Source organism: Fusarium sambucinum, chromosome II (genome assembly GCF_050947815.1).
Source record: "Fusarium sambucinum isolate potato_lamoka chromosome II, whole genome shotgun sequence".
NCBI classification, from domain to species: domain Eukaryota; kingdom Fungi; phylum Ascomycota; class Sordariomycetes; order Hypocreales; family Nectriaceae; genus Fusarium; species Fusarium sambucinum.
In genome coordinates this window covers 1-13,242 of record NC_139293.1, presented here as the reverse complement: position 1 = coordinate 13,242, position 13,242 = coordinate 1, and the positions used below count along the sequence as shown (strand labels likewise).

The following is a 13,242-nucleotide window of genomic DNA, read 5'->3' as shown; positions in this document are numbered from 1 at the left end:
ACTAAGATATAGTTAAAATTTCAGAGTTGGGAAGAGGTAAGCTTTGGCCCTGTCAGACAATGTTACATTTCAAGTGTAAGCTGAGTATTATCTGCAGTGCAACGCGATAAAGTCGGATCATCTCACAATCCTATTATGTCAAATGTGGAGTTTATGAATCCTTCAGGACCCTGCAATCTCGTATTCACATTGTGTTGAAGATAGGAGAGTTATCACTTTGTTACTATTTCAGAGTAATTTATCTTCAGCCAGTCGAGATAAGAGAAAGATATATATAAATTCCTCTATAATTCTCAGTGCGTATAAAGCATATAGCTGTTATACTAACTATGCACGGGGTTAATTAATATGCTCTTTACCAGAAGGATGATAGTGAAACGCGCTATTATGTTACACTGTAGATGGACCCCCTGGCCCACTCACCGTTAATTACCTGCTGACCTTGGCTCTTGGCCCGGATGATCGGGATAATCTTGAGATACCTTGCCTCTCAGTATTATATAAATTGCCAGACCGATGACCATTAAACGCTCATACTTATAGGCATCTTCCACAACCTCAGTCCAGCAAACCACCTAGGGGAACACCGTCATCATGGTGTCTATATCAAGCCTCTTCAGGCGCCTCAGTCTTGCAGCTCTTGCTGCTGTGACTTGCCAGGCAGCCGCTGTTGAAGGCCGCACATTGTCTGAGCGTGCCTCTTCCAGTGACCGTCTGGTGTTTGCTCACTTTATGGTATGACTCCCACAATCGCATTTTGTATTGAAGCAGCTAACATGACTAGATCGGTATCGTCGCCAACAGACAAAGCTCTGCCGACTATGATGACGATATGAAGCGTGCAAAGGCTGCCGGAATTGACGCTTTTGCACTCAACATTGGTGTTGACACTTATACCGACGCGCAACTTGATTATGCGTACGACTCTGCTAACCGCAATGGCATGAAGGTTTTTATCTCATTTGACTTTCACTTTTGGAAGACGGACAATCCAGGTGGCGTTGGTGAGAAGATTAAGAAATACGGCGGTCGTCCAGCTCAGCTACGCGTCGATGACAGGGTCTTCGTCTCCAGTTTTGCAGGTGATGGACTTGACGCCAACGCTGTAAGAAGTGCCTCCGGATCCAACATCTTCTTCGTCCCCAACTTCACTCCATCGGGCAGTTCGACCAACGGTATTGACGGGGCTTTGAACTGGATGGGCTGGCCTCACGACGGCAACAATAAGGCGCCCAAGAATGGGAAGAGCGTTAGCGTTGCCGACGGGGACAACAGCTTCGCGAACTGGCTTGGTGGTAAAAAGTACATGGCTCGTAAGTGTCTTGTCTTCTCTAAAGGAGCTCAGTGACTGACATCGATTCAGCTGTATCACCCTGGTTCTTCACCCACTATGGACCCGAAGTCGACTGGGCAAAGGCAAGTAACAGTTCCTATTGTGACACCAGCTCAACTCATACATCTAACACATTGATCAGAACTGGGTCTTCCCTAGCGGCTCTCTCTTCTTTGACCGCTGGAACCAGGTCTTGCAAAAGGGTTTCGACATGATCGAGATCCTCACTTGGAACGATTACGGCGAGTCTCACTACATCGGCCCTCTCAAGTCCAAGCACAACGACGATGGAGCATCCAAGTGGGCCAATGATATGCCACACAATGGCTGGCTGGACCTCTCTAAGCCCTTCATCGCCGCATACAAAGCGAAAGACACCAACGTCGCCAAATACATCGAGAAGGACCAGCTTGTCTACTGGTACCGTCGTAACCTCAAGAGCCTTAACTGTGACGCTACCGATACAACTTCCGGCAGGTCGCCGCCCAAACCGAACGAGAACTACTTCCAGGGCCGCCCTGATGGATGGGAATCTATGGAAGATGTTGTATACGTTGTCAGCTTGCTCAAGTCCGCCGGGACCGTGGTTGTCAACTCTGGAGGCAACAGTGTCACAAAGGAGGTCCCCGCGGGAGCAACTCTGATCAAGGTCAACGCCGGAGTCGGAAAGCAGACATTCACCCTCAAGCGCGGCAGCAGCAATGTCTTGTCAGACACGTCTCTCATGGACATCACCAACGTCTGCCCCTGTGGCTTGTACAACTTCAACGCCTACGTGGGAACCGTTGCTGCCAGCTTCTCAGACCCCCTCGACAGCAACGGTCTTGCATCTTTGACTGTCGGACTTCGCGTTGCGACGTGTGAGCCCAAGCCCTCTCTTGGCACCAACGCGGCCTCACCGACGCAACCAAACAACCCACCTGTGGTGACTAATCCAGGTAACGGCCAGGCTTGCATTGAGGGTACTGTGGCAGACGGCGAGAGTGGAAACCTTACCGGCCTCTGCGAGTTTACTTGTAGGTACAACTACTGCCCTCCAGCCCAATGCAAGTGTAAGTCGTATGGCTCGCCTTTGTCACCTCCTGCCACGAATGGCCGTGAGGGTTGCCCTGCTGATGGGCTGAACGACGGCTATAAGGGATTGTGCAGCTATACTTGCAACCATGGTTACTGCCCTCCTGCCGCATGCAAGTATTGCTAGGTCTAAGATGTCAACCGAAGTAGAATCATAGTGCATACATTATTGGACGATAACTGGCGGAATACAAGACGTGGAGCAATATAGCCATCATGTTTATAGACAAGACTAGAGAACTGAATTGATGGCGAACTTGTTGTATACGAAGCTCGAATAATATTATGCATCCCTTTCTAAAACCTACCTTAATTTAGCACTTAACTACGTGAGTCGTCTAAACCAGTCTTCTGTTGGCGTAGCTCCAACTGCGTTGCTGGTTGTGAATATTGTGCCACTTCTAATGCCAAATACGCAATATCTGATAGATATAAATACTCCAGGAACCTTCAAAGAAGTACATAAACACTCATATTCTATCCTCTGTATTCCCTTTTAGATACAGAGTAACCTCTTATTTAAGGTGGGCATTGAAGTTGGTGACTGAGAATTTAGCATTCTCTCCACTGCAATGATTTATTAGTTCATATTTATATAAAACACATAACAAAGTAAACCTACGTAAAGGGTTCAGTACTAAGCTGGAAGGCTAGGGGGAATTAGTTAGTAGCCATTTAAGTAAAGAATCTTGATATTCATACCGAGGAGGTATTGCTCGCCTGCAGGGTAGTTCTGTGACTTGGCAAAATAGTCATACAATTGCTTGATATCGGCATTGAAGTCATTGACCAGGGTGGGCGCAATAAAGCTGAATACCTTCATACTGCCATTCATGCCGACCCTGAGTTCCCAAGTATGGCCCTCAATAGTGACGCTTGTCTGCCTGGTGCTAATGGGTTGAACCTCGCCATATCGAGCAAGCCTAGACAGGTTAGCAACTCCATTTATAGTAATGACCTCCAATACACTTACCAGACCATAAGCTCGTACTCACCGCTCTAGGTGTCATGGTTAGGGTCCGCAGTTGTGAACAGATCGTAAGCAACGTCGGCTCGGATATTATTACCACTGTAGGTCCATTCGGCGGTAGACTGCAAGTTGATGATGGATCTAATAATCTTCTTGTCTGATCCAATCTGGAGAGCCGAGTTAGGGTAAGATTTAACACTATCCTGGCCACCGGACCAGTTCCACTCAACGTGCCATGCAGCACCGTTGCTGTTATATCAGTCGATGTAGGTACACTGGTCACCAGATCCTGAGTCCTTGCCCCAGGCGTTATTGTTGAATGCATAGCCGTCATTGGCGAGGTATCCATACTGCTCGCAGAGTGACTCAGCGAGGGCAAAGGGAGCAAAAGCCCCGGCCAAGAGAATTGTGCTCTTCATTGTCAATGGGTGTTGGAAACAAGTTGGAAGTGTGTAATGCTGTCAAACAAATTGTTACTGAGATATTGTTTAATGAAATGGTCATGTATCTGTCTATGCCTTTATATCTAGTTTTTTAATCATCAAGGGTCTCTTATGCCATTAACAACAAGCTTCCGTCCGTATTCTACATTGGTGGGATAATTGAGATTGGATGTAAACTACCATACAGCATAGCTACATACCGCTTGAGTCCGTTTCCAATCGGTCCATCTACAGCTTTGACTTGAGATTTAATGGAGACTACAGGGTATAACTCAGCCGGCCGGGCCTGCGGGCCTTGTCTACCGATTTCCATGAAACACGTCTGGTCGATGCGGTTCGTGATGTCAAGGTCGCGCTGAAACATCCGTAGGGTTCTGTGCGGTTCCCCACCAGCTACTATTTTTTCCCTAATTAATCCAGTAGCAAGTCAGTGATTTCAATATTCCACCAACACTTCCCTGCTGGCACGAAATCAATAATCGCTGTTAACGCTACCGCAAGCTGCATTTTCATGCAATCGTACATGCACCTGCGCGGATAGATCAACCTTTGCTGGGAACCTTAAGGAACTGAGAAGGCGTAGACGAAAATTGATAGAATCAAGGGGAAAAATACAACTCATGAATAGCACCAGGTGTTACCTCTCACTACACTAGGCGTAGTTAAGCAATCGAACAGCAGCTGAAATTTGGAACGTGTCTATAAGGTGAATAATCATAGAGTCTTACTATGGGGCAACCTATGGTCACCATGTCTCGTACATGGTCTTGTAGAGAGCATCACAGAACAGCGTTATAGCTCTTGAACCAGCCTCCAAGACTGCATCCATAGCAATGAAAGGGTGTGGTTGACCCTTCATTACGTTGAAATCAACCTTAACATCAGAATCTCGCAACTTCTTTGCGAATTGCTCGCCCTCAGTGCGAAGAACATCCAATTCACCAACAACAAAACACGCCGGGGGAAGTTTAGAGAAATCCCCCTTCCAAAATAGTGGACTGGCCTCAGGATGGGACCAGTCGTCCTTGCATGGTAGATAGTGGTTACGGTACCAAATCATCTTTGGGGCTGGGAGCGCCGGGGAATTTTGGTTTTCTTTCCACGACTCGTTATTTGTAATTTCAGCCGTGTTATCCGTTACCGGGACCGAAAGAAGTTGCAAAGAGAACTGGGCCGACGCTCGATCGGCAGCCCTTTGACACATGACGGCTGCCAAGTTAGCACCAGCAGAAGAACCACCTAGGTATCATGAATCAGTTTCCACTCATGGAAGTGCGGTGAAGCATGTGGCCTACCTGTTGCCAATTTTGATGTGTCTAGCCCGAGGATATCTTTGCCTTCCCCAAGGACCCACAAAACAGCCTCCCAAGAATCGTGCACAGCAGCGGGGAAAGGGTTCTCAGGCGCAAGTCTGTAGTCTACACTGATGACGACACACTTACCTCGAGCACATAAATGCGACGCGATAACGTTTTCAGTCTCGATCGTACCGAGAACCCACCCGCCACCATGGTAATAAATGCATACTGGCCATCCCGCTTCTGGTTTCTCACCGTTCGGTGTGAAGCAGCGGACACTCACATCAGGGCCCTCGCTTTCCTTTCGGTTGACTTTGTAGTCAACAGTGCTGGCGACTGGCTGCAATGGCCCACTGCCTGGGATAAGGACGCCGCTGGCCCGTGATGCTTTAATAGGTTGAAGGTGAACTTGCTGCTTGTCTATGATGTGTTTATTATAGAAGGCGGCATATTCAGAGTCTATTCGGCTGACCACTGACTCATGGAGGGGATATGGAGGTTGGCTGCCCATATTGTATTTGCGACTTGTACAAGGAAAGAATTAATGAGGATGTGAAAAATATACTGAGCTCGTAAAGCCAGCCGGTGGTAAGCTTTGCAAAGCTGCTGTTGTCTGATCGTTGATAAGACGGATGTTTATTTATTGCCGAATATTCTGGTTGGTCTATTGAAACCTCAGTCATCACTGCCTCGGCTGATTGTTAGTGGAATGAGATCGACATTTCATGTTACACTGCGAACTCATACTGTACAAATACGAGTCTCCACTCGGTGTATTTGCAGAAGAGCACTGTGACCCACCCCCAGATTGTAGGGATCATGATCATTATCAAGTACGGAACACTGATAATACAGTGTGTGCATTGAGATAACATACATTTGATATGTAACCAGTGATATCTATCACAAACCTATTGATGTAACCTTGGGTCATTACTCCGCGTTGGTCTTTCTCACACGACATCTGAGATATTACAATCGTTACAACTTCTTTTCTCACCTCAAGGCTTCTCATCTCACAAAGACTGCGGATCATTAAAGCAGTATGGATTCAAAAGATCACAAAGACGAAGATTTCATCGACGACACGCTCCATGATGTCGCTGAAGGAGAAACAGCTCGTGTCGTTGACCACATTGCAGAGCGTCAACTCTGCCGCAAATTCGACGTTCGGTTGATGCCTGTCTTGGCAATTATGTGTGAGATTGGTGCCGCACGTGTTCCATCGACGTTTCTGACTTATCGTTAGATTTATTCAATGCTTTGGATAAAGGCAACCTTGGAAACGCCCAAACAGCTGGATTGAGTGAGAGTAAGACTTTCCACTCCACAGATTCGTTTTGGCAGTAACTAACGACTCAGATCTTAACTTCCAGCCAGGCCAATACAACCTTTTGGTGTCAATCTTCTTCGTCCCTTACGTTGTCTTCGCCCCACCAACCGCGATCATCGGCAAGAAGTATGGCCCTGCCAGAGTTCTTCCAATTCTCATGTTCACATTCGGTTCCATGACTTTATTGGCTGCTTGCGTCCAGAACTTCGGCGGCCTCTTCGCGCTTCGATTCTTCTTGGGTGTCGCAGAATCAGGCTTTTTCCCGCTTGTGATCTATTATCTCACAACATTTTACAGACGTGGAGAGCTTGCACGTCGCTTGGCTGTCTTTTATGCGGCCTCCAATATTGCCAATGCCTTTGTAAGTTTCTATTCAAGACTAGAGAGTCATTATATTGACAAGAATAGAGCGGACTCTTATCATTTGGAGTCTTTCAGATCGAGTCAAAGATGTTTGTATGGCGTTTTCTATTCATTATCGAGGGTGCAGCATCTGTTCTCTTCTCCATCTTCGCCTTCTGGTATCTTCCACGCTCAGCTGGAGAGGCCAAGTTTCTCGGTGAAGAAGAAAAGTCATTAGCATTTCACCGTATGCAGGTCGATTCATCTTCAGTTGTGCAGGAGAATTTCAATTTCAAGGACTCGATCAAGATCTTCAAACAACCAACGACTTATTGTTTCCTCTTGATTGAGATTTGCCTGGGTGTACCGATTCAATCCGTTGCGCTTTTTATGCCGCAAATCATCCAGCGTCTCGGATATGGGACTATCAAGACTAACCTTTACACTGGTATGTGAATACGATCTGATGTAGTCGACCTACTAATATGTCAAAACAGTTGCACCCAATGTTGGTGGTGCGGTAATGTTACTCATCCTAGCCTTCAGCTCCGATTTTCTGCGCATTCGTTTCCCCTTCATCATGCTCGGGTTTGCCTTAACCTTTATTGGCTTCATTATCTATGCTGCCATCTCTGATGTCCAAGCTCAGTTACAGCTGGCCTATTACGCATGCTTCATGATGGTTTGGGGAACCTCTGCACCATCTGTTCTCTTATCAACCTGGTACAATAATAACATTGCCCACGAGGGGCGTCGAGTGGTCCTAACGTCAGTGGGCGTCCCATTAGCAAATTTGATGGGTCTCGTGTCAAGCAACATCTTCCGTGAAAGCGAAAAGCCCAAATACCCAACTGCTCTTATCACAACGGCCTGCTTTGGGGCTTGTGGTTGTCTCATAGCGGGTCTTTTGGGTGGATTCATGGTGTTTGATAACATGCGAAGAAATCGCAAAGCGGGGACCAAGACTACGGCTGCTGATGTACCTACCCAGCGTTTGCGCGATGGTCCATCTGTCCCCGAATTTCGCTGGTTCTTATAGGTGGGCGCCAAGGCATCAAGAAACCTAGTCACAGAGGGAATAAGAGACGAAATTATTAGGCCATTTCAAGGTACTTTCACTATGGATCTTAGGTTACTTATTTTTATGCGCTAAGACTTGTGCGGTCGGCTTTTCTGTTACCCACTGCATATCCACTGTCTAGGCGGGGAAGACAAAAACTGCGATAAGCAGGAAAGATCGGCGGACAAAAGGTCATAAGATTAGAGGCGGGGAGAGTGACGCACTGTGCTCTGTAATCTACATACAACGTTACTTTGATACTCCCAATTCCAGTCCGTGACATCGAATTTCGGAGGGCAAAAGTAAACCCGATACATACGTCAATCTGTTCAGTCACTCGTACTACACATCCATTATCACAACCCATTGACACAATTTATTGCCACGATCCATCAAATCTCTCATCACCAAACCTCCACCAATACCGCCAACATGTACTCTCCCAAAGTAGGCGACAGCCTGGATGACCTCGACACTCCTTCTATGATTGTCGACCTTGATATCATGGAAGCCAATATCAAGAAGCTCATGGACAGACTTCTTCCAACAGGGCGCAATATCAGACCGCATTTAAAGACAACGAAGAGTGCAATTATCGCGAAGAAGCTTGTTGCCGCTGGTGCCAAAGGTGGATGCGTCGCAAAGCTGAGTGAAGCTGAAGCTATTGCTGCTGCTGGCTTTACAGACCTTCTCATTACGTGTGAAATCGTAGGCCCGGCCAAGGTCAAAGGATTGGTTGAGCTCTTCAAGAGACATCAAGGTCTAAGGATAGTGGTAGACGACGCAGAGGCTGCCAAGGCTATCAATGATGCCCTGGCAAAGTCAGGTGTGCCCGAGCCAATAGATGTGCTGATAGACTTGGATGTTGGACTTCACCGCACCGGTGTTAAACCTGAAGGTGCCCTACCACTGGCACGACACATCAACACTTTGAAACACATGCGTCTCATTGGTGTACAAGGTTACGAGGGTCACTTGCAACATCTTCACGACTTCCAAGATCGGAAAGAGCAATGCCTTGAATCAATGCGCATTCTTACAGAAACTTCCAAGGAGCTACTGAAAGAGGGATTCAACATTGATGTTGTCACAACTGGAGGCACTGGCACAGTAGATTTCTGTGCGACAGTGCCAGGTGTGACGGAGTTGCAGCCTGGATCCTTCATCTTCATGGATACAGACTATCGCAATGCTATTGGAGCATACTATTCTCACAGTCTGTCATTCCTCGCGACAGTCGTCAGCAAGCAAGGCGAACGACAAGTCACAATAGACACGGGACTCAAGAGCCTAACAACCGACAGTGGTCTTTCTGAATGCAAAGATAAAAGATATATTTACAATCAGTTGGGTGATGAGCACGGATCGTTGAACTGGGAAGACGGAACACCATCACTCAAGGTTGGTGATAGGGTCGAGATGATTCCCAGCCATATTGACCCGACCGTGAACCTCCACGATTTTTACTATGCTCATCGCAATGGAATCATTGAGGAGATCTGGCCAGTCGATTCCAGGGGGAAGGTTCAGTAATTTAGGAGATAGTGAGAATGCAACACTGTCTACTTCTTATCACAATGGCATAACATCATTCAAAAGGCTGCAATCTGGTAATTGAGAAAAGAGAAACATCTTGTCAAAGGGTTGAGATTAGGATATAAAAAAGATGTATTTTATTAAAATATTATTACCTCCTCCATAGCTCGTTCCTTGTTTCTAAAGCCCTTCCTTATTCCTCTTATAAACTGGCCAATTCTCGTGTATAAACATTGATCGACTGTGCTTACTAGTAATAAACCGGAAATATTTCCTTCTGACCCCTCGGAAGCTACCCCAAGACAGAACACAACCATTAGTTCAGCGAACCGAAATTCATTACAGATACCAGCAGTGTTAGTATTCCATATACCATGTAGAGCCTCTGGTCTCTTGTTTAGATTAATATCTAGGTGCTTAATAATGAAATCCTTAACGTATTGCTTATAGCCCCCTTAGTGAAATATTAAGCTTTTTAGGGTTAGGGTTAGGGTTAGGGTTAGGGTTAGGGTTAGGGTTAGGGTTAGGGTTAGGGTTAGGGTTAGGGTTAGGGTTAGGGTTAGGGTTAGGGTTAGGGTTAGGGTTAGGGTTAGGGTTAGGGTTGTTCCCAAGATCCGTTCTTGTAAGGGCAGAAAGAGGTTGTCATGGTTTGGATAGGGACGTGGACGAAGAGCAGGCCAAGTTGCCACACGTGACCTTTACCTCAACATCAATACAACTCCTACGTCTGACAGACCTCTCGACCATAATATTCTGACTTATTGTTCATTGAAACACGGCTTCAGGTCAAGAGCAACCGAATATATTTCTAGCATGCAATAGTATCCAGAGGTATCAACAACGCCCCCTTAAAACCACCTATTATTCGTGAATACTACAAGGATGCATAATTCGATGGTCTCTTCGTCTCCTCCCTCTGTCCAGCAATTAACAACGACAAAGTGTATCGTTCGCTTGAGGAATCCCAATCCTCCCTAGACGCCATATAATCATCCCTTCCAATTCCACCGCCCCCCAAAAAGCTTTTGCTCGCAAAAACGAAGACACCCAAATGTAACTGGCTATCAGCATGATGCTTCGCCACTATCTCTCTCCTAGCACTCCGATAACAGGGCACATCCCATTCCATTAGATCGTTATTTAGGGGCCAAGGGGCTGCAGCTTTCGGCTTGCCCGTCCATTGCTCTTACAGGAGTATTTGTAGGTTTCTTCAGGTGAGAGTCTGAGATTTTTACCGGTTGGCTTTGCTCCTCTGGGGTCTCCTAAACCGCACGGACATCTGGAAGATGGAGGTTTTTACTCTGGCGTGGTAGTCTCTGATCACGCTCGTAAAGGTAGCCACAGTTGGCACACAAAGTCTGAGCAAAGTTAGCAACAAACTAGTCAACTCATCTTGATATGTTAATCTTACCCTTTGGGCCTGCTGGGCCGTCTCTGACAGCCCAAACGCTTGTGCCCCATATCCTGCAATGCATGCACCTCCACTGGAATCTCTCTTGATCTGTCAGAGCACCACCACCTCCCCCCGTAGCCACCGACATCAGGCGTGCCTCGTCCTCCAGGCGTACCGCCCCGTCCAAGCGGGCTCAAGCTTCGGAAACGACGCTTCTTCTTAGAGCGTTCACCTCGACCCATTCTCTCTTCTTCAACCTCCATCGGTGCCCCAAAAGGTGTGCCTCCAAGCATACCTGTTGTAGAGCTGAACCGTGCACGTCTCCACCGGCCGCAACCGCCGAACTTCACGTTCGCGGTCGCCTTCCCTCTTCTCGATCTCCTCCTTGCTGAGAAACTCTACCTTGGGCTCCCAGTCGCATCGCCGAGATGTTCCGGTTCGTATCTCCAGCCAGCCTCTGAGCCGTGAGCAGCATCATTTGGCAGCTCTTTGCTGTAGACCACCCCATCCGGCAACCAGACCCCCTGCCTCACATGCTTCCTTCTTCAGCCGCAGTACAGCCTCATATATGGCATGGGTCATCGCCGGGATCCACTCTCCTGTCAATCCGAGATCCGTACAAGTACCCTTGGCAAATGCCTCAGCAGTGCCAGGGGGGTGCAAAGAGAGACCACTCAAACTTGTCAGTGTAAGAGCATGGACGCTAGGTTGAGACTTAAGTTGATAATGCATCGGTAGGTATCGTCGGGGTTGTAATCATCTGAATCGGGAAGTATCTGGTTGTTGCCTCTGCGGTAACATCAGGAGCTTGGGTTTGTGATGGAGTTTGCCGCACCTCCTGTCTGCGCTGGTGTGTCAGGCCGAGAAGTGCCACGAATGGCGGACCACTGGAGAATCATCCCGAGACTTGAGCGCAAAGCTAGGTCGTGGGGTCAATGCGGTCGTCCGTAGGTTGCTGGACAGAGGCGGCTTGTTGATCACTATGGAACAAAGGGTGCAGTGCGACACCCGAGTATTCTTCGAGCTGTGTCCGGATTTGCTTGCTGATCTCAGCGATGGCGGCTTGTCGATTTGGCAGATCCAGATCCTGCACCAATGTCTGTGCAAACTGGTCGGTCGAGATGAGAGTTTCGTGAAGATTCCAGCAAAATATGTCTCGAAGCTTATAAGGCACCGTCGCCTCCTGTTGACGGTACTGGGGAAGTGAGGTGTCCACCGTGTAGGGTTCGGCGTTGGATATGGGGCTGGAGGGATGAACGCAGGAACGTCCAGATCGATTCGGATAGGAATCAGAGTAAGAGGGAGTGTCGACTGAATAGCGTTCTGCTGATCGCTCCTCAGCAGCTTGTGCTTTGCTATCCAATCGCGCCAGATGCCTTGCACCTCAACTGGCCCCTTAGTATCTTTGCCAACCTTGTCAGCGAGGTCTTGTCTAGTGGCCCGAGTCCTCCTTGCGCAAGCTCCGCAATCCCGTTGGTCGTCGACGTGGGTCGTCGCTATCGTCTTCCAGGTCGTCATAACCATCTTCAGCGTAATTAATGATGGTCGTTCCTCGCTTGGTGGTCCTCGAAACGGGGCCGGCGGGCGCGCTGCTCGGTAGAACAGGCGTGAGGAGGGAGTTGTTGTAGGCGCGGAGTCGCGGCGCATAGCTCGATAAGAACGCCTGGGGCTTTGATCGTTCCATTGTGTGCGTTATAGGACCTCGACGGTCATCTCATGCCGCGGAAAAGGGAGCTAGGCCAACACGTGAGAGCCTTCTATGGCTATTGCCCCGGTGCACTTTGGAGTTGAGACCCTGGTGCAATGATGATATTCACGCGACAATAGCAATAGTTGTGCTACAGCTATGGGGGGTGAGAGATGTGGATGTTTGGTGCCTGTCGTGATGGCTTCAAGGCTCGATGCTTGATGGAGTCGCGAACTAGGGACCTTTTTCTCAATCGCGTCGCTCGGTGTTCCAGAAGTTTGCTGTAGAGTGCACGGGCCATACCGGGGCGGTGATGATTATGTAATGCTACTACAGCTTACCCTGCATCAAACATCCTCACTTACAGACATGAATGCATGTGAATAAAAGAAGTACTAAGTAAGCATGTAAGTAAAAGTGAATTCATTCCTTTCATTTCATCAACCTTCCTAGTGGTTATAGCTGTTTTTAATAATAAACATTAATTATGTTCCATCACTGTTCCTCGCCCGAGTCTCTTCACACGTGCAAGTTCAATTCATGCCCAGAAACACTCGCCCGAGGTTTCGGCGTACAAGCAATCAGCTTATTCCTCTTCTTCAGAGAATTCAAGCTTGGCCTCATCATCTGATCCCTTGATGGGACGTGAATTTGACAGGCGTTGGAATATAAATAAGGGTAACCCCAGTGATGATGAATACCAGGGTTCTTCTGTGTTGGCTGCGGTGGTGGGTGATAGTGGTGGCCAACAACTGTGTTGTTAGCGGCAATAC

General features: G+C 47.8%; 7 protein-coding genes across 7 annotated transcripts; 3 read left to right on the top strand and 4 right to left on the bottom strand.

Annotated features, from left to right (window-relative positions):
* Positions 1–594: 594 nt before the first annotated feature.
* On the top strand, positions 595–2,534 carry FSST1_006759 (glycosyl hydrolase family 71-domain-containing protein; the record flags this gene model as incomplete). Its single annotated transcript, XM_083236303.1, has 4 exons — positions 595–735; positions 785–1,313; positions 1,364–1,416; positions 1,476–2,534. The coding sequence occupies 4 exons, from the start codon at positions 595–597 to the stop codon at positions 2,532–2,534; spliced, it is 1,782 nt and encodes a 593-aa protein (XP_083082720.1).
* A 388-nt stretch (positions 2,535–2,922) lies between these two features.
* On the bottom strand, positions 2,923–3,796 carry FSST1_006758 (uncharacterized protein; the record flags this gene model as incomplete). Its single annotated transcript, XM_083236302.1, has 6 exons — positions 2,923–2,974; positions 3,030–3,057; positions 3,110–3,330; positions 3,381–3,406; positions 3,455–3,626; positions 3,729–3,796. The coding sequence occupies 6 exons, from the start codon at positions 3,794–3,796 to the stop codon at positions 2,923–2,925; spliced, it is 567 nt and encodes a 188-aa protein (XP_083082719.1).
* A 769-nt stretch (positions 3,797–4,565) lies between these two features.
* Positions 4,566–5,629, bottom strand: FSST1_006757 (alpha/beta hydrolase fold-domain-containing protein; the record flags this gene model as incomplete). Its single annotated transcript, XM_083236301.1, has 2 exons — positions 4,566–5,059; positions 5,116–5,629. 2 exons carry the CDS (start codon positions 5,627–5,629, stop codon positions 4,566–4,568), a joined length of 1,008 nt encoding a protein of 335 aa, XP_083082718.1.
* A 534-nt stretch (positions 5,630–6,163) lies between these two features.
* On the top strand, positions 6,164–7,832 carry FSST1_006756 (major facilitator superfamily domain-containing protein; the record flags this gene model as incomplete). The annotated part of the gene is made up of 5 exons (XM_083236300.1): positions 6,164–6,317; positions 6,368–6,430; positions 6,481–6,812; positions 6,860–7,241; positions 7,291–7,832. The coding sequence occupies 5 exons, from the start codon at positions 6,164–6,166 to the stop codon at positions 7,830–7,832; spliced, it is 1,473 nt and encodes a 490-aa protein (XP_083082717.1).
* A 453-nt stretch (positions 7,833–8,285) lies between these two features.
* On the top strand, positions 8,286–9,386 carry FSST1_006755 (DSD1 family PLP-dependent enzyme; the record flags this gene model as incomplete). The annotated part of the gene is made up of 1 exon (XM_083236299.1): positions 8,286–9,386. One exon carries the CDS (start codon positions 8,286–8,288, stop codon positions 9,384–9,386), a length of 1,101 nt encoding a protein of 366 aa, XP_083082716.1.
* A 1,265-nt stretch (positions 9,387–10,651) lies between these two features.
* On the bottom strand, positions 10,652–11,681 carry FSST1_006754 (uncharacterized protein; the record flags this gene model as incomplete). The annotated part of the gene is made up of 5 exons (XM_083236298.1): positions 10,652–10,747; positions 10,869–11,088; positions 11,185–11,274; positions 11,485–11,569; positions 11,618–11,681. 5 exons carry the CDS (start codon positions 11,679–11,681, stop codon positions 10,652–10,654), a joined length of 555 nt encoding a protein of 184 aa, XP_083082715.1.
* Positions 11,682–12,214: 533 nt separating this feature from the next.
* FSST1_006753 (uncharacterized protein) lies at positions 12,215–12,466 on the bottom strand (the record flags this gene model as incomplete). Its single annotated transcript, XM_083236297.1, has 1 exon — positions 12,215–12,466. One exon carries the CDS (start codon positions 12,464–12,466, stop codon positions 12,215–12,217), a length of 252 nt encoding a protein of 83 aa, XP_083082714.1.
* Between the last annotated feature and the right edge of the window lie 776 nt (positions 12,467–13,242).